The sequence below is a fragment of the Pseudorca crassidens genome, chromosome 14 (genome assembly GCF_039906515.1).
Source record: "Pseudorca crassidens isolate mPseCra1 chromosome 14, mPseCra1.hap1, whole genome shotgun sequence".
Lineage (NCBI taxonomy): Eukaryota > Metazoa > Chordata > Mammalia > Artiodactyla > Delphinidae > Pseudorca > Pseudorca crassidens.
In genome coordinates this window covers 9,061,230-9,083,359 of record NC_090309.1, presented here as the reverse complement: position 1 = coordinate 9,083,359, position 22,130 = coordinate 9,061,230, and the positions used below count along the sequence as shown (strand labels likewise).

At 41.8% G+C, this 22,130-nt stretch overlaps 1 protein-coding gene across 4 annotated transcripts in view; it reads right to left on the bottom strand.

Moving 5' to 3' along the window:
• TMEM131 (transmembrane protein 131) overlaps positions 1-21,665 on the bottom strand; it is a 192,498-nt gene extending 170,833 nt beyond the window's left edge. For all 4 annotated transcript variants that reach the window (XM_067704232.1, XM_067704233.1, XM_067704234.1 and 1 more), the window contains exon 1: positions 21,174-21,665. In XM_067704232.1, coding sequence (XP_067560333.1) covers positions 21,174-21,354 — 181 coding nt within the window. In that variant the 5' untranslated portion in view covers positions 21,355-21,665. The remainder of the gene's footprint in view (positions 1-21,173) is intronic.
• Between the last annotated feature and the right edge of the window lie 465 nt (positions 21,666-22,130).

The following is a 22,130-nucleotide window of genomic DNA, read 5'->3' as shown; positions in this document are numbered from 1 at the left end:
TTTCCTTGCAATTTTGTTCATGTCACTTCCTATTACTGAAATTGGTATGCAAGTCACATACCTCCCCCTTTAGAATAAATTCAGTTCCACTGCATATAAAGCACAGGGGAATACAGTTACAGAAGAAGTCAATATTTACCAACATTTCCTTAAAACAGTCAAATAAATGTTGCCGAGGAAAGCAAAAGTCACATGTAACTAAGAATGGAGCTTGTTAAATACATACTTAAGAAATAATGTCCTTGACTAGTCAATCCTTTTGCAATCAGATTGTTCTTCCTCATACAACTTCACTTCCAGACAGAAAAACAGTGCAAGATAAAAATAACCAGAGTAGGGGCTTCCCTGGTGGCTCAGTGATTGAGAATCTGCCTGCTAATGCAGGGGACACGGGTTTGAGCCCTGGTCTGGGCGGATCCCACGTGCCGCGGAGCAACTAGGTCCGTGAGCCACAACTACTGAGCCTGCGCATCTGGAGCCTGTGCTCCGCAACAAGAGAGGCCGCGATAGAGAGAGGCCCGCGCACCTCGATGAAGAGTGGCCCCTGCTTGCCACAACTAAAGAAAGCCCTCGCACAGAAACGAAGACCCAACACAGCAAAAATAAATAAACTCCTACCCCCAACATCTTAAAAAAGAAAAATAATAATAACCAGAGTAAAATGTCTAACAACATCTACTGAATGCCTTGTACATACTGAGCACTGAGCTAGACAATCTGCATGCATTCTTCTTATTTAATCCCAGCAAATCCTGGTAAGGAAGATATTAATCTCTAAAATAGGGAGGGGGCTTCCCTGGTGGCGCAGTGGTTGAGAGTCCGCCTGCCAATGCAGGGGACGCAGGTTTCTGCCCCGGTCTGGCAGGATCGCACATGCCGCGGGGCGGCTGGGCCCATGAGCCTTGGCCACTGAGCCTGCGCGTCCGGAGCCTGTGCTCCGCAACGGGAGAGGCCACAGCAGTGAGGGGCCCGCGTACCGCAAAAAATAAATAAATAAATAAAATAGGGAGGCATTATAAAATGGTAAAATTAAATGTATACTATTAACTACTATCAGGAAAGCTTGGGAAAACACTGACTCATGGTCTTGAAACCCCAGTTTCCTCATCTATAAAATATGCGTTTACATTTCCTATTTAAACAGGCACTACTGTGTACAGTATCTGGCACGTAATAGCCACCATTTACTAAGCACCAACTATCAGGGCCATTTGCAGGGCCATTCAGCTAAGCACCTAGTGGAAACCAGTTAGAATGAATCTGAATGGTGTGACAAGCCCTATGACTGGGCACCAACTCATCTTATCTCACAAACAGCACAGACTGTTTAAATAGTCTCTAGTGTAATGAAAATTACTGCTTCTGGAAATCTGAAGAAACTCTCCAATGAATTTAGATTGTAACTTGGCTACCTTTGAAAGCTCGCTTCTATCCTTCTTTAGTCTGCTCAGGGAGAAATGATTTAAATATAATTCTGAAATTCACATAAAGGTAGAAAAGGTGGCATTAGCCAAGTTTCCTGGTGTGGCTCTTTCAACTAGATCTAAAAGTCTAATTGGGCAGAGAAAGATAGTAATGTAAGGAAAATTCTGTAAAGGGCGAGAGAGCAGAACCTAAAGAAAAAAAATTTAAGTGAAACTAGAAACTAAAGAAAAACTTTACAAGCAAGATTATCAACTTTAACTTTTAATTTAACCTGTCATCATTAAGTTGACAGGCGTATATTTTTCTTCCCTTGTCATAAAAGAAAATTCTATCATGGGTATCTAGTAGGTCAAACTATCTGATTACTAGAGCTGACACATATACTGAACATGTAAACCTCAGAGGAAGCTGACTGGTTCTCTGCTCAATGCAACATTAATTCAGCAGATGTTAAACCCGCATAGTGTCTGGCATCCAACTCAGATGAAGTCCTTCTGGGGTGGTTAATGAGGTCTGGAAGGGACAATTTTACTTAAACTACTTGATATTTTCCTTTGAAAGACAAAACACTTTTCTAATTTTCTCATTTCTTCCACTTTTAAAATCTAATTCTTTGAGTGTCCTGATATTAAAAGCACTTTGGCAAAGAGTACGCTACAAAGGAAAAGTATAAGCTACCTGAGGATAGGAATCACCTCTTATGCATCTCCGAGGCCTCAATGACCAAGCCAGCGTCTGACACACTTCTTGGCCCTCAATAAATGTTTGCTGAGCTGAATACATGGAATATCTTCAGACCAAGGAGTCAGTCTGGTCCAACTGAACATAATTGCAATCTGGCTCTCTTGGGATTACACAAGTCATACAGATTGGTCCATAATATGAATGTGTGACATAAACAAGAGCCAGCACTCATCTAGCACTTACTGCCTGCCAAGATGACCCAATGCCGTCCTTGCACCAACCCTAGAAGGGAGGTACTCCAACCACCTCCATTAAAGCGGATGAGGAAGCCGAAGCATGAGGGCTGGAAAACCCTCTCAAGGGCACAGTCACGGTGGTACTCCCAAGGCAACTGTATGTCTAGTCTCTACACGAGACAGGCAGCCAGGCTCCTCAGGCAAGATGACAAGACTGATCACGTACCAGAAAGACAGGAGCTGGCTGTGACCAGACTTCTCCCAGGAGTGTTCACTGGTTTGAACTGAGCCACACCTGCTCACCACTTGAAACAACTAAGGGGCACACTTGTTAGACAGGTAGCAAGATGAGCTGAATGGAACTACAGAGCGGTGTTCTGACTCGCTGTAAGCCTGGGTTACGTCCACCAGACCAAACAGCCTTACTGGTAATGTTCTCTCCACTATATACGGCTGAACAACACAGGCTTTTTTTTTTTTTTTTTTAAACACAGGCTTTTTTTATACAGTCCACCCAAGTCCCTCCGCTTGCAAACACAACCTTGATACACTATAATTATTTGTTTAAGCCTGTCTCTCTAACAAGAAATTCTTGGAAGTGAATGATTATGTCTTACTCCTAAACATATTCTCAGAGCCCAGCGGCAGGCTCGCTGATCACTGGTTGCGAGAAAGATGCACGCTGACAGGGAACGGGAAGTATAGCTGAAGATGGGACCGTGTGGAAATGTGTTCACACGTGTGACAACAGGAAGGCAGGCTTGAAAAGGTTCCACCTATTTACTTTTCCTTGGTACAAACGAACTGGCAGAAAGGAAAAGGGAACAAAAAAATCAAAGTATAAAGACCACACGGAAATAAGGAATTTTAATAGGTAATGAACAAATTACCTATCATTAAAGATTGTATACTCGCTAATCCAAAGCTTACAACGGGGAATTTCTCAAGAGGGTCGACACTGGAGGAGGGAAGGTGACGGCAGACAGATTTATCAAGCACCCTCAAACCAAACGTTTAATCTCCTCAACCTCTCCATAAAGCGCCTTTATTCCCATTTAATCTAAGAGAAAACAGGGTAAGTGACCTGACCAAAGTCACAGGGCTAGTGAGTACTAGAGCGTCACTGCTTTTCTTTTTATCAAACCATGCTGTCTTCCCACATGAAACATCCTGTTGGGATGTCTTATATCATTTTTTAGGGTTTTTCTTTTTTTAAGTTGGGAGGAAGGGAGGAGGAAAAAGAAATAGAAAACTCCCTCTTTGAGACACCTTGTAACAAAGCTACCGTGTCAAGCCTCAGACCCCAATATGAGTTACTTATTCTAAGCACAAGGTCCGTTCAAAATGTGTTTATTTATGGACCCCAAAAGCTTTATTCAAAGCCCAGCATTTTGCTTATAAGGAAGAAACGGTCCCGGTAAGAGACGTGTAAGCTGGATCACAGTGAACGTCTTTTCTCCCAGCTCCCAGCTGAGGTCCTCTGTCCCCCCACCTCACGTGTGCACTTGGAGAGCCCTGTCCGAAGTAACTGGCCTATCCTGATAAGCACTTGTGACCTGTAACGTGAGTATCTGTCTGCAGTCCTGCTCACCTCACCACGCTGGAGGCTCCTGCAGGGCCAGAACTGCGTCTTTATCTTTCTAGAGCCAGCCTAGGACATGGCACCCACTGCATCAAAATTAATGAATTAATCTGCCAGTGTTCAGCCTAGTCTGGTGGCCAAATAAGAACTGAGATATGACTTCTAGGTAAGGGGCAATGTTTAAAAAAGAAAAGAAACCAACGTGGTGTTTTAACGTTTTAAGTATTAACATTTTAAGAAATCAACATGAAGTTCTGAGGTGAACACAGAGATGGTCATGAACCAGCCTTGTGTGTGATTCAATTTCCAACTGAGTCAAGATGTACTGAGCACGTGCTGTGTTCGTGCACAATGCAGATAACAGTGGGCTCTCCCATCTCCCTGCAACCAGGCCTCTGAGAACGAGTTCCACCCCAGAAAGGAGACGTTCAGACCAAAACAGAAAGTCTGCCAAGCAGTGCTGGCGTGTGCTTGTAGGGGAAGCCTGCACGAAGCAAGAGTGACTCCCAACGGCTTCCACTCGCCTTTGTGTGGTGAAGACAGAGAGCTGTCATCAGGGGGAGGGAACCCTTCCCCAGCTCACCTCCCAAGCCAGTTTCGAAGGCACAGCCTTCCCACCAGAACAAAAAGGAAATGACAACACTTATGCTGGTGAATTAGCTGACTTAACTCAATCAAGTGTAATCTGTTGATGTGTTATGACCACTGAGTATGTATAAATTAAGACTTTTATTTGCAATTGTACAAAGACTCTGAAGAGAAATCACCCTGTACATCTTAAGACCAGCCCCCTGGAGGTGGCGTGGTGGGGAGGTTAGACAGACAATGTTGCTTTATTACTAGTTTCTTCCAGGCCCCAGGCCGAGCTCACCTTGTTTAGGTCTCTCTGCCACCCATCCAACTCTTTCCACAGACCTCCCTCCACTAGCCTGTTACTTCTGTCTTCCCCTAACTCTGTCTGCAGACACCCAAATGCCTAGCTTACATTTTTGAAAACATCTCCTTTTCAAAATCTAATGAATGACACTTTCAGGCCTTCTCTGATATTTCTGAATGTATCTTTCTGCATAGATATTCCAAAGTCTTGGAGTACTCATTCTGCAATGATTCAGAAACATATCTACATACCCATCTGGTGAAAATTACTCATATACCACTGTATACAACCTGCTCAAATTTTTTTAAAAAAAAAGGAAAAAAAGAAACTGATGTAGTAAGAATCTACAGGAATAGACCCATGAAACTGAAAGCCAAACCATTTCTCCCACAAGTAGCTGGTGGCCATCACGTGCCTTCACTTCCAAAGCAGTCTGTCGTGCAACAGTGGACTGCGTGGTGTTACCGTAAGGGTTGGAGAATCGTCCACTTCTCTAAATTTTACTCAGCGCCTTTCATAACTTGTCCAATGCTAAGTTGTGCAGGAACGCGGGAGGGTCCAGGTTAGTCCACCGCTGCAAACAGGGCTTCCCTGGTGGCGCAGTGGTTGAGAGTCCTCCTGCCGATGCAGGGGACACGGGTTCGTGCCCCGGTCCGGGAAGATCCCACATGCCGCGGAGCGGCTGGGCCCGTGAGCCATGGCCGCTGGGCCTGCGCGTCCGGAGCCTGTGCTCCGCAATGGGAGCGGCCACAGCAGTGAGAGGCCCGCGAACCGCAAAAAAAAAAAAAAAAAGTACTTCCAGGAATGGACAGCTGTGAACAAGAAGTAGGAAACACGAAATATCTTCCAGGAATATTCATTTAGGAAAAATTGTTTTCAGCATGGAATGGAATGCAAAATTTGCATATATCATTCAAATAAAACACGACACCTTAAAGAAATGGCTACCTCTCTGGGGTGTGTCCTTGAGCTTCCCTTGTCCTTGGGCTTTCCTTGCTCAGTAAGGGGCAAGAGGGAATTAAGAACTGATCCAAGAGACAAAAGCTCCAGGCACAGTTTCTTTACCTGGGGGGCAGTGGTGGGAAGATGAAAATAAGAGACGCAGGCCAGAGGAAACAGCCTAGAAAAAGAAGAAAAAATTTAAGAAGGTAGGAAGTCTTCTCTGTAAAGATATCAAAAACTAACATTTGAGTGCCTACGTAAAGTGCCTAACAACTCTATTAAGCATGTGTGCTCCAATTTTATAGATGAGAAAAGTCCACAATTAAATAATTTGTCCCCAGGACACAAACAGCTAGTAAATGATAAACTAATTTGTGAAGAAAAGTCATCCATCTGCAAAGCCTTCACCTTGTCTATTTACCAGGCACGAGACCCTAGGTAGAACCCAGCCAGGTGGAAGAACAGATGTTCAGCCAGTTGAGGCTGTTATACATGATAAAAAGCAACAACACAAGAAGTGAACTGGGATAAGAGTGTGTGGGGGTAGGAGGTGGGGACAGAGATACTATTATACGATTTTAAGAGAAAAAAATATTGAAATATAAGGTAGGTTGACACCTGCCTAAAATTACATTTGTGGCAATACTTCACACACTTCAGAAGTTTTTACAGATTGCCAGATACGACGAGCTGAAAAGTTCTCAATTCACAAGTTGAGCCAGTAAACCACAAAAATTAATATATGAATTGTATCTGAAATTAAAATAAACTACCTCTAAATATTATGTATGGTAGACAAGCTATATACAACACATTTTTTTAAAATGTAGGTTTACAGAGTTTCACTGTTTCTAATAATTTTTTTTAATGTGTGTAGGTTAAAAAGAAAATCCTTAGTAGATCATTTTTCTTCACCATAAAAAGAAAGAAAAACGTGTGCAGCAGATGAGAAGGATGGTGAAAGCCATCTATCTCTGGCAGGCAGAATGATGTTCCCCCACCCACCAGACGTCAATGTCCTAATCTCAGGAACCTGTGAATACGTTAGGTCACAAAGCAAAAGCGAATTAAATGGTTGCAGATGGAATTAAGATTGCAATCAGTTGACTTTAAGATAATAAGGTTATTCTGGATTATCTGGGTGGGCCCAATATCTGTAAAAGTGTAAGAGGGAAGCAGAAAAGGGAGGACCAGAGAGATGGCAGCATAAGAAGGACTTGGCTGAAGCCAAGGCATGTGGCAGCCTCTCAAGAAGCTTGAAAAGTCAAGCAAACAGTTTCTCCCCTTGAGCCTCCATAAAGGACATGGCCCTACCAACACCCTAATTTTAGCCTGTGGTATCCATTTCAGACTTCTGATCTCCAGAACTGTAGGATAATTAATTAGTGTTCTTTTAAGCCACCAAGCTTGTGGTTATTTCTTACAGCAGCAATAGGATACTAATACGCTATCTGATCTGAAATCACCAAAACGTTTTCTGTAGCAACAGGTTTGGGAATAACACCTAAAAATAACAACGTTGGCTATACTGGAGAATAATAACTGATACAGATGTCTAGACTTCTACCTCTGGGCATGAAGGAGTAACAGGGACCATACCCTCCCACCTGAAACAACCAAAGACTCAGACAAAATACATGAAATGCTAGTTTTCAGACCCTAAATATCAGTCAATGAAGAAAACAATCTCTAAGAGATGGGAAACAAACAAGGCAAACCCTATAATCGGCTCACTGCCTTGAGTTACTAGGCCACAGGGAGGGGAAGCTGTGATAGAGTCTGGTGGACTCTCTGACTTGATAAGACAGAGCTGAGAGTCCAAGGAAATCAAGGCAGTGAGAGTTCATAGGATGGAATATCATAAAGGAGAGAGCCGCACAGAGAACTACAGAGGGTCACCGTACTCAGCAAAGTACTGATCAGTACCTAAAGTGGGAAATAACTACCCAAAAGGATTAGAGGGAACAGTGCTGGGCACTCACAGAACCAGTTACAGTGCCTGTTCCCACCAGGCTTTTGGGTAGAGGACTCAGGGAGGTCTTGCCTCAGCTGTGGAAAATAACTGATCCGAGCCTGAGCCCTGCTCCTGACCCGCCTAACAAATCTTAAAAGCAAGACGCAAAAAAGATCAAACTGTTTCTAATTAACTTAACTGCATCTGAGAACAAAGCTCAAGAGTATTTTTCCGAAGCCAAAACAACAGCACCCAACAAAGTAAAATCTGAAATGTCTGGCATCCAATTAAAGATCACCAAGCACACAAAGAGGTAAGAAAACATCAACTACCAGGAGAATAATCAACTGAAACCTACCTAGAACCGGCACAGAGGTTAGAGTCAGCCGACAGAGCAATTTAAAAAGTATCATAAATGTGTTCCATATGCTAAGTTAATAAGCAGAGAAATAAAAGATATAAAAAAGACTGAAATCACACTTTTAGAGATGAAAACTACTGATACAATGTATGAGATGAAAAATACACTGGATGGGATTAATGGCAGATTAGACATTGCAAAAGAAAAGACTGATGAACTTGAATCAAGGCATAGCAATAACAACCAAAATGAAACACAATGAAAAAGGCAAAAACTAAGTAGTACAGTGAGCTGTGGGAACAACTTCAAGCTGCCTAATACATGAATACCTGGAGTACCCAAATTGGGTTTGAGGAGAGGAGGACAGGAAAAAGAGTCAAAGAAATAATAGCTGAAAATTTCCCAAACTTAATGAAAACTATAAATCCATAGATCAAGAAATTCAACAAACATGAAACATGAAAAAAAACTATACCAAGAGACATCAAATCAAATTGCTCAAAAAAGTGACAAAAATGAAATCTTAAATTTATCAAAAGAGATATATTACATACAGAGGAACAAAGATAAAGATGACATCAAATTTCTCGTGGGAAACAATGAAAGGAAGAAGAAAGTGAAGGTAGACACTTCACATAAGAAATAAACATATCAACCTATAATTCTATACATAGCAAAAATATCTTTTGAAAATAAAAGCAAAATAAAGACATTTTCAGACATATAAAATATGAAAGAAATCATTATTAGCAGATACACACTTCAAGAAATGTTAAAGGAGGGCTTCCCTGGTGGCGCAGTGGTTGAGAGTTCGCCTGCCGATGCAGGGGACGCGGGTTCATGCCCCAGTCCAGGAAGATCCCACATGCCGCGGAGCGGCTGGGCCCGTGAGCCACGGCCGCTGAGCCTGCACGTCCGGAGCCTGTGCTCCACAACGGGAGAGGCCACAACAGTGAGAGGCCTGCGTACCGCAAAAAAAAAAAACTAGAAGTAATGAAGTAAGCAGAAGAAAGGAGATAATAAAAATCTTAGCAGAAATAGAGAGAGATTAATAGGGAGCAAAAAAACCCTGAAATCTGTTTTCCAGAAGAATATTAAAATTAATAAACCTTTAGCCAGATCAAGAAAAATTAGAAAAGACACAAGTTATAAATATCAGGAATGAGAGAAGTGTCACTAGTACAGATTCTACAAATATTCAAGAAATAGGAGAACACTATGTACAACTTTTTCAATAAATCTAATGACTTAAATGAAGTAGACAAATTCTTTGAAAGATTTTAATTACCAAAGCTCACTCAGAAAAAGACAGATAACCTAAACAGCCCTGTATCTTAAAAGCTGAGATTATAACTAAAAAAAAAAAAAAAAAGCCACAAAAAAAATTCCCGGCCCAGATGGTTTCAATTGTAATTCTTTGATTGGTAACCACATATTATGGGGAAAATAACACCAATTCCATGCTGACTCTTTCAAAAAACTAAAAAGGAAAAAATACCTCTCAACTATTTCTGAGGCCAGTATTTCTCTATTACCAAAAGCAAAGACATTACAAGAAAACAGAATACTCTCTCTCATGACTACAGTTATAAAAATTCTATTATAAAGAAAACAGTGACAGATTTGGCCAATACATTTTTAAATAATAATAATAAATAGAAAAGTAAAAAATAAAAATGCAAATGGAAACTTGGAAAAATATGAAATCGTTAATTGTTCATTTAAGTCAAAAAGAAAAATTCAAACACCAACAGAAAGACTGACAAAGATGTGACCAAACAACACAAAAGAAATACAAACAGCCAGCAAATGTGTAGAAGAGTTCAGTCTTACCAGCAATTTTTTTTTTAATGTGCCAGGCACTGTGCTAAGGGCTCAACACCCACGACCTTGGTAACTCTCTGCAATAACTCCATGAGAGAGGTGCTGTTATTACCCCTACTCTATGGATAGTGCACCTGAGACAGACAGTGGTTAATGCTACTTACCTACAGTCACATCGCCAGAAAGCAGGAGATGGCCAGAGCCCAGACCCACACTCTGAACCACTATTTCTACTTCTCAACTTCCTACCTCTTGTGGACTTCGCTCTCATTAATTTAGATAACTCACGGGGTAAGTGTGGTATGTTCTTCCTACCCCATCTCCTTGCCATGCACAGTGGAATGGTGGCCCCCAGAATTCCTTCCTTGTTGATGCACACTTTGACTTAGGTCCATAAATAGAACACTGCCTTGCGTCACCCAGAATTTCTCAAGGTTATGTGATCTTAGTACCCCAGCTGGAGCTCTAACCCTCCTCTCTCTGAACCTGAGATACATCTTACACCTAAGTGCATCACTCAACCTGGTATGAAACCATGCCTAAGAAACACTAGCAATTTTTAAAAATCAAGGGATGTCTTTTATTGCCAAGTGGGCAAGGACTTAAAAGAAGGACAACAGCCAATGTGGGAAAGCGGGCACCCTCACACAGTATTGTTGAAATATATGAATTGACAGTTTTCTTCAAAGGCAATGTTGGCAACATCTGTTTTTTAAATGGGGAGTAGAGGGGAGAAAAATGGGGGAGAAGAAAGAGAGATGATGACTGATGTTGGTTCTTTCTACCTGATAGATTACAGAAATTTTTCTCAATTTACTCATCCATATTTTATAATGTTTCATTTTTACAACCAACATAAATTTTTTTGTGTGAAATTAAGAAGTTTTCTCAAACTGACCTCTAAGTTGTATGCACAAGAAAAACTATTATATACTACACTGTCTCATTTTATTGGAAATTAAAATCCTTTATTATACTCTCACAAACAAGCAACCCCCAGCAGTACTGACAGCCACAGAGGAATTGTAGCCAAGAACAAAGAGATTTAGGAGAAGAAGGAAGAAGGACTGTGGCCCCGCACAACATTAATGTGAGGATTAAAAGAGGTAAGGCATGCAAAGCAATCAGCACAGTGCTTGACACAAAGAAAGAACTTGATAAACATTAGCAATCATCATCAAGTAATTCTAGGCATTACCAACTATAGGCAATAACTGCTTACATAATACATTCCTGAAATGGTACAATATCAAACTTGTATAAATATTATCATTTCACAAATACTTTTTCTTCATTCTGGTTCAACTTTATGACCATCTTTATGGTTTACTGCTTCTCCTACCAAGACAGAACTCAATGTGTTGAACTCCTTAAAATGCTAGGTCCAGGAAGAATATGACCTAGTCCTTAACTTGCAGAAGCTCAAGATCCTATACAAGTATAAATAAACCCAGATGCAGCTGGGAAGAAACTGACAATATTCAGAAATTATTTTCTATTTACAAGAATCTCTAGGATTCCAATAAAATTAGATCTAATTGCCAGCCTGCTCCCTTCTTACTTTCCTCTCTTGTCAACACTATTCTCAGTAACCTATTTTCGAGTCCAGCCATAACCCAAGAGAAGCCCCCAGTACAGTGAGGTAAACTTCTAAATATGAAATAACTCCCTTACCTGTGAAACAACTACTGCTGAACTAGCCCCGAAAAGAGACATTACCTCTTGATAGTGCTAACCACTACTCCATTATCCATTTTCAAATCAAGAAGCAATACTTCACACGAGCCCATGTCACAAATTCATGGAAGCACTTTTTAAAAGTGATCTGGTTAGAAAAGCACACCGCCCTCTCTTAGACACTGCTTAGACACCAAGTAAAACTTTAGAATGACAAATTTGAACCTTATTTCAAAGCTCTTTATAAGTACAGTTAAGTCTTAGAAAGCATCTTTGTACCAGAAACAATTTCCTAGGAAAATCTTCTGCTTCCAATTTACTTATTCCCCTCCAAATAAAATCTAAGTAGGGCCTGTGCCACACCATGAATGCAAACCCTAATTACTTTGTACCAATAGACTTGGCTTAGGCTATATCTCAAATTTACTGCTGAGATAGGTTTTTATTAGCATATGTTTTGATTCAAATGTATACTGTAACTACATAGGAAAAAAAGTAGTTCTTAAGAACCAAAGTTAGACTGTCACATCATTTTATAATCAAAACTGATTAAGAAAATAGTCACAAATTGTTAGAACTTAAGAGGCTTAAAATACATTTCATTTCATAGGCAAATAATCTAAGGAACTACCTTAAGCTTGCAGAATTTTTTGTTTCAAAAGCAGACCATGTTTCTTTTATCAAAAACTAGTTCACAACCCTTAGTCATACAATGCAGGTGTGATTTACAATAGCATCAAAAAAGAATAAAACATCTAGGAATAAATCTAATAACCAAGGAGGTGAAAGACTTGTACACTGAAAGCTACAAGACACTGCTGAAATAAAATAGGACACACATAAGTGGAAAGACATCCCATGTTCATGGATTGCAAGATGTAATATTATTAAGATATCAATATTACCCAAAACAATCTACAGGTTCAATGCAAAACCTATCAAAACCACAATAGCATTTTTTGCATATATAGAAAAATCCATCCTAAAATCCATATGGACCCTGAGAAAACCATAATTCAAAAAGAGTCATGTACCACTATGTTCACTGCAGCTCTATTTACAATAGCCAGGACATGGAAGTAACTTAAGTCTCCATCGACAGATGAATGGATAAAGAAGATGTGGCACATATACACAATGGAATATTACTCAGCCATAAAAAGAAATGAAATTGAGTTATTTGTAGTGAGGTAGATGGACCTAGAGTCTGTCATACAGAGTGAAGTAAGTCAGAAAGAGGAAAACAAATATTGTATGCTAACACATATATATGGAATCTAAAAAAAAAAAAAAAGTTTCTGAAGAACCTAGGGGCAGGACAGGAATAAAGATGCAGATGTAGAGAATGGACTTCAGGACACAGGGAGGGGGAGGGGTAAGCTGGGACGAAGTGAGAGAGTGGCATGGACATATATACACTACCAAATGTAAAACAGATAGCTAGTGGGAAGCAGCCACATAGCACAGGGAGATCAGCTCAGTGCTCTGTGACCACCTGGAGGGGTGGGATAGGGAGGGTGGGAGGAGATATGGCAATACAGGTATATGTATAGCTGATTCACTTTGTTATAAAGCAGAAACTAACACACAATTGTAAAGCAATTATACTCCAATAAAGAGGTTAAAAAAAAATCCATATGGAATATCAAGGGAACCCAATAGCCAATCCTGAAAGAAAAGAACAAAAGTTGAGGTCTCACACTGATTTCAAAACAAATAACAAAGCCAGAGTAATCAAAACAGTGTGGTACTAGTGTAAAGAGAGATTAATAGACCAATGGAATAGAATAGAGAGTCCAGAAATAAACTCCCATGTACATGGTCACATGATCTTTATACAAGGGTTCCAAGACAACTGAATGGGGAAAGGACGGTCTCTTCAACATACGGTGCTGGGAAAACTGGACATCCACATGCAAAAGAATGAATTTGGAACCTTATCTTACATCATATACAAAAAGTAACTCATAATGAATATCAAAATGTAAGACCCCAAACTGTAAAACTCCTAGAAGAAAATACTTCAGGGAAAAGCTTCATGACATTGGATTTGGCAATGTTTTCTTGGATATGACATTAAGAGCACAGGCAACAAAAGCAAAAATAGACAAACAGACTACATCAGACTTAAAAACTTCTGTGCATCAAAGAATACAACCCTAAAAGGCAACCTACAAAATGGGAGAAAACATTTGCAAATCATCTCTCTGATAAGGGGATAATATCCAGAATATATAAAGAACTACTACAACTCAACAACAAAAATAACCCAATTAAAAAATGGGCAAAGGACTTAAATAAATATTTCTCCAAAAAGGATATACAAATGGCCAACAAGCATATGAAAAGATGCTCAGGACTTCCCTGGCAGCACAGTGGCTGGGAGTCTGCCTGCCAATGCAGGGGACATGGGTTCAAGCCTTGGTCCAGGAGGATCCCACATGCTGTGGAGCAACTAAACCCATGAGCTGCAACTACTGAGCCTGTGCTCTAGGGCCCATGATCCACAACTACTGAGTCCGCGTGCCACAACTACTGAAGCCCACGTGCCTAGAGCCCATGCTCTACAACAAGAGAAGCCACTGCAACGAGAAGCCCATGCACTGCAAGGAAGAGTAGCCCCTGCTCGCCGCAACTAGAGAAAGCCCTCGCACGGCAATGAAGACCCAACACAGCCAAAAATAATTAAATAAGTCTTAAAAAAAAAAGAAAAGATGCTCAATATCACTAATTATTACTGAAATGCAAATCAAAACCACAATGAGATATCACCTCACATCTATTAGGATGGCCACTATTAAAAAGAAAAAGAAGTAAGTGTTGGCGAGGATGTGAAGAAACTAAATCTTTGTGCACTGTTGGTGGAACTGTAAAATGGTGCAGCTGTAATGGAAAACAGTATGGCAGTTGCTCAACAAATTAAAAATAGAAGTACTATATGATCTAGCAATCCCACTTCTGGGTATATACCTAAAAGAAGTAAAAGCAAGATCTCAAAGACACATTTGCCCACCCACGTTCACAGCAGTATTATTCTCAATAGCCAAGAAGTGGAAGCAACCCAAATGTCCATTGGACAATGGATAAACAAATGGATAAACAAAATGGAAAAATGATATATATATGTGTGTGTATATATATATATCATTATATAAATATATACATCATTTTATAAATATATATCTTTATATAAATATATATTATATATATTTTGTAAATATATATATCATATATATAATTATATATATATGACATATATATACACAACAGATTATTCAGCCTTAAAAAGGAAAGACGTTCCATCACATGCTACGACATGATGAACCTTGAGGACGATATGCTAAGTGAACTAAGCCAGTCACAAAAAGTTAAACCCTGCACGATTCCACTGATATAACGTATCTAAAGGAATCAAATTCACAAAAAACAGAAAGTCGAATAGTGGCTTCCAGGGGCTGGGTGGAAGAGAAAAATGGGGAGTTGCTGTTTAACGGGTAGAGAGTATCAGTTTTGCAAGATGAAGAAGTTCTGGAGACCCATTGCCCAACAATGTGAATATACTTGACATTACTGAACTATACACTTAAAAATGGTTAAGATGCAGGGAATTCCTGGCTGTCCAGTAGTTAAGACTCCACGTTCCCAATGCACGGGGCATAGGTTTGATCCCCGGTTGGGGAACTAGGATCCCACATGCCACGCAGCCAAAAAAAAAGGTTAAGATGGTAAATTTTATGTGTTTTATTTTTTACCACAATTATATATAGAAATAAATAAAATGAGTCTGATGCTGTATCATGACAGACCATGTCAAGGATCTTCTTAGACCTTAGACATTTTTCACACCTTTGCCCTAAGTGCTATATTCAACAAAATGAATCAAGAGTTATCGTTTTCTAAAAATCTTTCTAAAGCAATCACAAAGGAATGAAAGAAAAACTGATCTACTACGGATGATAATGACTGCCTAATCCAAAAACACCTTCATAAGAATGAACAAAAGCACCAGAGATGAACTTCTGGAGCTCCTAGACTTCTCACGGAAGTCTGAAAGAGATTTCACCACTGCCAAAAGCTGATGCCACTACAAGCCTTTGGATTATCTCCATTTCCTCTGAAGACAGGGCCAGCTTCTGAGACTATTCCACATGTCTACACTAACTTGTCGCACCAATCTAGAACTAAGAAGTACATGAATTCACAGAATGCAGTGTAATTTCAACCTAAGCAATATACCAGGTACCTAAATCATCAAGAGCTAAGAGTCGAGTCAGGGGCTTCTAATACCAAATACCTGCTCCATGGATCATCCATTCATGAATTTCCTTGGTTTCCTTTTAAGAATGTGCACGATCCAGATGGCCTGTGATCATTTTAATGGTTAAGAAGTTAATAGAAAGTGATATAGATGTTTACAGTTGTTAAAAAAAAATTCACCTCACTTGAATACTTAACACATTGGTTTTGCATGAACTGGCAGGACTGTTCTTTATCCAGCTGGTATACAAGAGAATCTACTACCTTAAGTACTCATTCAGGATTAAGCAGCTCGACTCGGGAGAGATGGCTTGCAAGGGAACCCTAGCTCAACTACCTACCAGCTCTGTTACCTTGGGAATATTACTTAATTTCTCTGTGCTTGCTTCATGATCTATAAATTGGGGCTTTATGAGGATGTGAAATATTAAAATCTAAAAGTAACAAAAGTGATGGTTTAGATAAGTATATGTTACTCATTTTAGTTACAATAGAAAGCAACATGTAGGGAAGAAAAAAGTAGTGTTGCCCTATGTCTTACTGTAGCAGAATTGCTAACACCTGCATCCAAGTTCAGAGTTTTACCTGTACTGTGGACTCTCAATCCAGGTTTCAGATATGAGAAGGGGAGGATAAGGTCATTCTCGGTGGCCCTCTGTTTAAAACTGAATGCCTGTTATGTATTAATACACACTGCAGATGTTGATAGAGGTTCTGCCCCACAGAAATTCCAGACTGGGTGAAGAATGACACCCATAAAACAATTTAAGGAGCTAAACAAGGCAGTATATGATTAAGTGTCAAAATGAGTAACAGCTGAGTAACAAAGACAATGCAAATTGAGAGAGGGGACTGCAGGACTTTAGAGAAGTGGAGAGAGCTGGGAAGTGAGGGCCTAGGGCAGTGCCCCAGGCAGGAGGCCGGAGGCGGTGGGAGAGCTGCCCAAGAAAGTTAACAGACACTGATGCCACTCGGTAAACGGTCAAAATCGAGACCAACGTGGCACAGAGAATAATCATGGCATTAATAAAAACTGGGAAACCAGAGGTAGCGCCAAAGAATTCTGCTCTGGACATGTGCAGCGTGTGCTGGTGGCCAGATGTGCGTGAGAAGGAAGACAGCCAACGAGCAGCTGCAGAGCAGTGACTGACAACAGGGCAGGATGATAACCAAGAAGTACAAAGTCACAGAAACGAAGGAAGAAAAGTTCCAAGAAGCAGCTATCAACAGTGCCTGATGCTGCTTACAGCAGATAAGGAAAAATTCAGCCAGAGAAGAAAGGCCTCTCCGCGTGACAAGGCCAATCAGAAAGCTCAAGCTCCATGCAGATGAAGGAGAATTTCTAGAAGATCAAAAGCACCAACAATGACTTCATTTTCCCCCAAGAGTAGCTTTGCTTGTTACTACTCTGGATGATAACAAATTAGATGATTTCACACCTACTCCCAAAAGCTGATTTTTGGGGCAGGTGTCTATGGGGATGGCTGCAAGCATGGCAAAGAGGAGCAAAACTGTCCTTAGCGAGAGAAAGAGAGAACACACTTTTTCCAACTAGAGGATTCCAAGGATCCAGGCAGTAGCAAACAGCTTTTCGTAAAAGCAAGCAACGAAAGTTCTTTAGTGAAGCACTATGAATGAATATTCTACTTACTAGGCCCTAAATTAAAAAGTAATCACTCTACCCCCATGCAAGGATTAAAACATTTCACTCTTAAGAAAATCACTCTTAAAAAACATTTTTAGGGCCTCCCTGGTGGCGCAGTGGTTGGGAGTCCGCCTGCCAATGCAGGGGACACGGATTCGTGCCCCGGTCCGGGAGGATCCCACATGCCGCGGAGCGGCTGCGCCCGTGAGCCATGGCCGCTGAGCCTGCGCTCCGCGACGGGAGGGGCCACAGCAGTGAGAGGCCCGCGTACCGCAAAAAAAAAAAAAAAAAAAAAAAAAAAAATTTTTACATTATGAAGTAATAATTTGATTAGAAGAAAGCAAATACCACTCCTGACCAATTCTACCATCCTAAGACAAAAAACCTAATCAAATTAGGTTTTTTATCTCTTTTCTTCTGGCCTTTATTCCTAAGCACTTTGTTCATATGCTTCGGAGAGAGAACACTTTTGTACCCTCCTTCTGCACTTCTGTCACAAATACAGCTTTAATTTGTGCACGAAACTGAAGTATCTGGTAGACAAATTTAAAAGTCCTAAGAAAGACTGTCAAACTTCGCCCTGCCATAAATCGCCAATTAATGATAAAACATGTGACACAAATATAAATTGTCACAGACTAAAACAATCACATTCCTGCAAATTTATCCAACTTTATATTTACTAGATGCATAAAATGTAGCTCTTCATTCATGATAAATTAAAAGACAACCATGCCCTCCAAAAACACATTTCACAAGGAAACTATATTATACATGATATATGATGCTTTTTTCCAAAAGCTCTTATTTGCTTGTAATAATGAATGGGCTGATTTACAAATAAAAATACCACTAAAAGTTATACGTTTAAGATGTACACACGTATTTTCACTATATATATTTTAATATATTTTCATTACACACACACACCCCTATTTTCTTAATATCTAGATCTTAGCTTCAAGAAAAATCTTGACCCCAATCCAGAATAAGCAAGTTAGTTGTAGTAATTACAGTAACTTCCACCTCTGGCAACTCTTTCAGAGGTCCTTACAAACTGCAGAGCAGAGTCAAAACATCTTCAAAGGTCCCTTTTCTCTGGACTAGTGAAACACACCCCCATAGATCAGTGAAGGCAAATGTTAAGATATAGGAGTGTTAAGACATACAGGATGTTAAGACAAAGAATGGTTCACGCTTCTGACTTAAAATTAACAACATCTAGTCCAAACATGAAAAACTGCACTAAGTAATCTAGCTATTTCTGCTGCTTTCCTTCCGAAGACAATGAGTTTTATTTTGTTTTGAAGATTTTTTAGTGAGATTCTGCTGCAATAGAAATATGCTAAAACACAAAATGCCCAGAGAAACATCATTAAAATTGCAGGTAAGCCTTAACTTTGAAAAATTATGCTGGTTTATACTGCCAAAATAAACACAAAAAGTCCTCAGGATGTAAATGGACAAAGTGAACTCAGCTACCTTCAGAAATCTGCCCAGATTTTCTGGAAAAAAAACCCAACAGCATCCTTTGCGGGGTGAATGGTGCCAAATTTGCAGTATCACATTCATGTAAGAAAATCAATCTCACTACTACTCAAACAAAAACTACCAGAATCTGATCAGCAAGGAGGCTGAAAGCACTGGCCATTTTTGGAGCTACCTTCATGGAATATTTGATTAGAGCCAGATCCATTTATGATGGACAAAGTCCTTGTGTTCTATATTAGTAATAATTACCATCAATACCTTGAATAGCTAATTTCTCCATCCAAATTGTTCATCCAGACAAAACATGGGCCACAAAAGGTGTCTGATTCTGCCAGGACCTCTGGCTGATTCGACCACATCTTTTCATCCTTGTACACCCTGGCACGTATTCTCCTCCCTTAACCCTTACATTTACGGGTATTAGAAGAGGTGTATTAAAACTTATAAACCATACAAAAGGGAAACTGGCAAATATAACCTAGGCTGACATTTCTCAAACAAGGGATTTGTTTACTTAGGTATACAATGAGAATTAGCACATAAAATGGCTCTTGGAAAAATAAGCAGCAGGATGACAATACAAACTTAATGTTTTACTAGCCTCAATCATTTTATTTCCCTGTGCTAATGACCCATGAGTATAATCAATCACTCAAACAAATGTTAAATGCCTACTGTGTGCCTGGCACTGTGCAAGGTAAGCAAAGGCAGAGAAAAAGCGGGACACAATACCTGCCAAGGACTACCTTACACTCAAGGAGACATTAACTTATCGTACTATTTCAGACTTACTGGACACCAACTACATGCCACGCTGTGCTGGGCACCATGGCCACACAAGAACCAGCTGCAGATCTGTAACCAAAGATGAACTATGACAACCCCAGGCCTGACTAGTCCTAAAGCAGCAAAATTTTATTCAGGAAATAATCTTGCCTCTGTCAATTAATCCTTTCTACAGATGGCAATTCTCTGAATAACTTTCACCTATGTTAACCCAGACTAAGGTTGCTTAGAGTTAAGTGAGAGGATGTACTGTTCTGAGCAAAAAAATAAACAGTAAACTGAAACACACTGCACTTTAACATTAATTTGGTTTGCTCTGCTGTTGCCCTCAGTAACAATAAAAAGCAAGTGACTTTAGTTGTAAAGAAGAACATCAACCTTAAAGTCATTGCGGCAAGAAATTATTTTCTTTGCAGTGGCAGTTTAGTGTGAAACAGAAGCTAAACTAACAAGTTTTGCTTAGCTTTTTAAAAACCATTCACTTTTAGTGATTTCTTCATGAAGGCTCTGTGGTCACTCATTTCCCCAGGGTCAAAAAAACACGTAGTAATGACAAAATTACAGATCTGGTCTTCTAGGTTACAAAATGATGTTTTAACCCTGTAAAAGTACCGGTGTTACAGTCATACAATACTAACGAGAGTTTTAAAAATAGGGGTCAGCCCTTAACTGTAAATTATAGATAAAGGTTTGCAAACTAGAAACTTGACATTGGTTTTTAAAGTCTTTCACATTAAAGACAATGACACCCAATTAAGTATCTTAAAACATGTAAAAAATATAAACAGACTTTCAATAGCTCGCTAAGCAGAATTGTACTATAGAGAGAGAGAACTGTTAGCTAAACAATCATCAATATTGCAAAGCGATACTGAAAAGGGAAGCTGAAAAAACAAGATTCCTCCTCCCAAAATGTTTGAACAAATGCAAAGTAAAATTCGGTAAGCTGTCTTGAAGCCTTTCCACCACTCTCGCTATTTTTACATTTTAAAGTGAGCTCTGTTCGCACGCCGCTATTAAAACCGCAACCAAAAAAAAAAAAGTGTCCTCAAATTTGCCTATTAACAGCAATCAAGTCTAAAAATATGCCCCTCCTACCTAGTGAGCCAAGTGGCAACAATATATGAGAACTCAGGAAGTTTTGAAACGGCAGTGACAGGAGACAACAGGGAAGACGAGGGGAAGGAATCACGGAGAACAAGAGCAACTCCGTGCGGCCAACGCCGCGAGTTGGCATCCGAACCTTAAGTTCCCGGCTCGGGACGGGACTCGACCAAGCAACTTCGTGCCGGACCGAGCCCCGCGCTCGGCCGCCCTCCGAGCCCAGAGCCGCGGCCCTTCCTCCCCGGCCGCAGCCCGGCAGCGGCCTCCGCGAGGGCGCGGTGACAGCCGCGGGGCCGGGCCCGGGAGATGCCGGCCGGCTGACACCCACCTTCCTTCTCGGCCCGCGCGGCGGCCACAACGAGGGTCATCACCAGGTGCAGCGCTCCCAGGAAGCCGGCGGCCGCGCTCCGCGGGCCCCCGCCGCGGCTGGCCGCGGGCTCCAGACCGGCCCCGGGGGACGTGGAGGCGGCGGCGGCTCCTGCTGCTCCTCCTCCGGCCCGCTTCCCCATCCCTGCCGGCCGCGGGCCGCCGCGCTCGAGATCCGGCGCGGTCCTTCTCGGCTAGGCGGCGGCGGCGCGGGAGCCGTGGTCCGGGCTCTGGCCGCGGCGCCGGGGGCGAGAGCGTTTCTGGGCCCAGGGCTCGGACTCCGGGCGTGGGTCTGGGTCCGTGCGTGCGTGTGAGCAAGAGTGTCAGTCACGGCCTCGGCCTCTGCATCGCTTACGGAGAGTCGAAGCGGAGAGGCCGCGGGTCAAGCACAGCGGTCGGCCATACTGGAAACGGGCACGGGCCGCGGGCTTTGGGCGCTGGCCTGCGAGGGGCGGGGCGCGGCCCTGGGCACCGCCCCCGCCGTGTCGTCACCTGGGCGGCCCGCCTGGCAGTCTGCCCGCCCCGGGGTCCGTGGGTCGGAACTCGTCGTCCCGCCCTCGGAGGCCCACGGCTTCAGTGGCCAGGCGGGACGAGGGCAGCACACCCCCAACCCGTCACCCCTGGCCCGCAGGGGAGGAGGAGGAGGGAGGCAGGCCAGGGCCCAGCCGCCAGGACTTATGATGGCGGTTCAGGCTTCACGGAGGCAGTGACGGCGATCACGTGCGGACCGGGAGGCCTGGCCGCGCAGCCGCCCTGGTACGGGGGCGGGGCCGGGGCCGGGGCCGGGGAGGGGCTGCGGAGCGCCGGGGCCGGCTGGGACGCTGCTGTGAGCAGGGGACAAACCCCTGCATCCCTGGTACTGCAATGCGAGAGCCTTCCAGAGGACTGAGTGCGCATCCAGACCTCGAGGCCCATCACG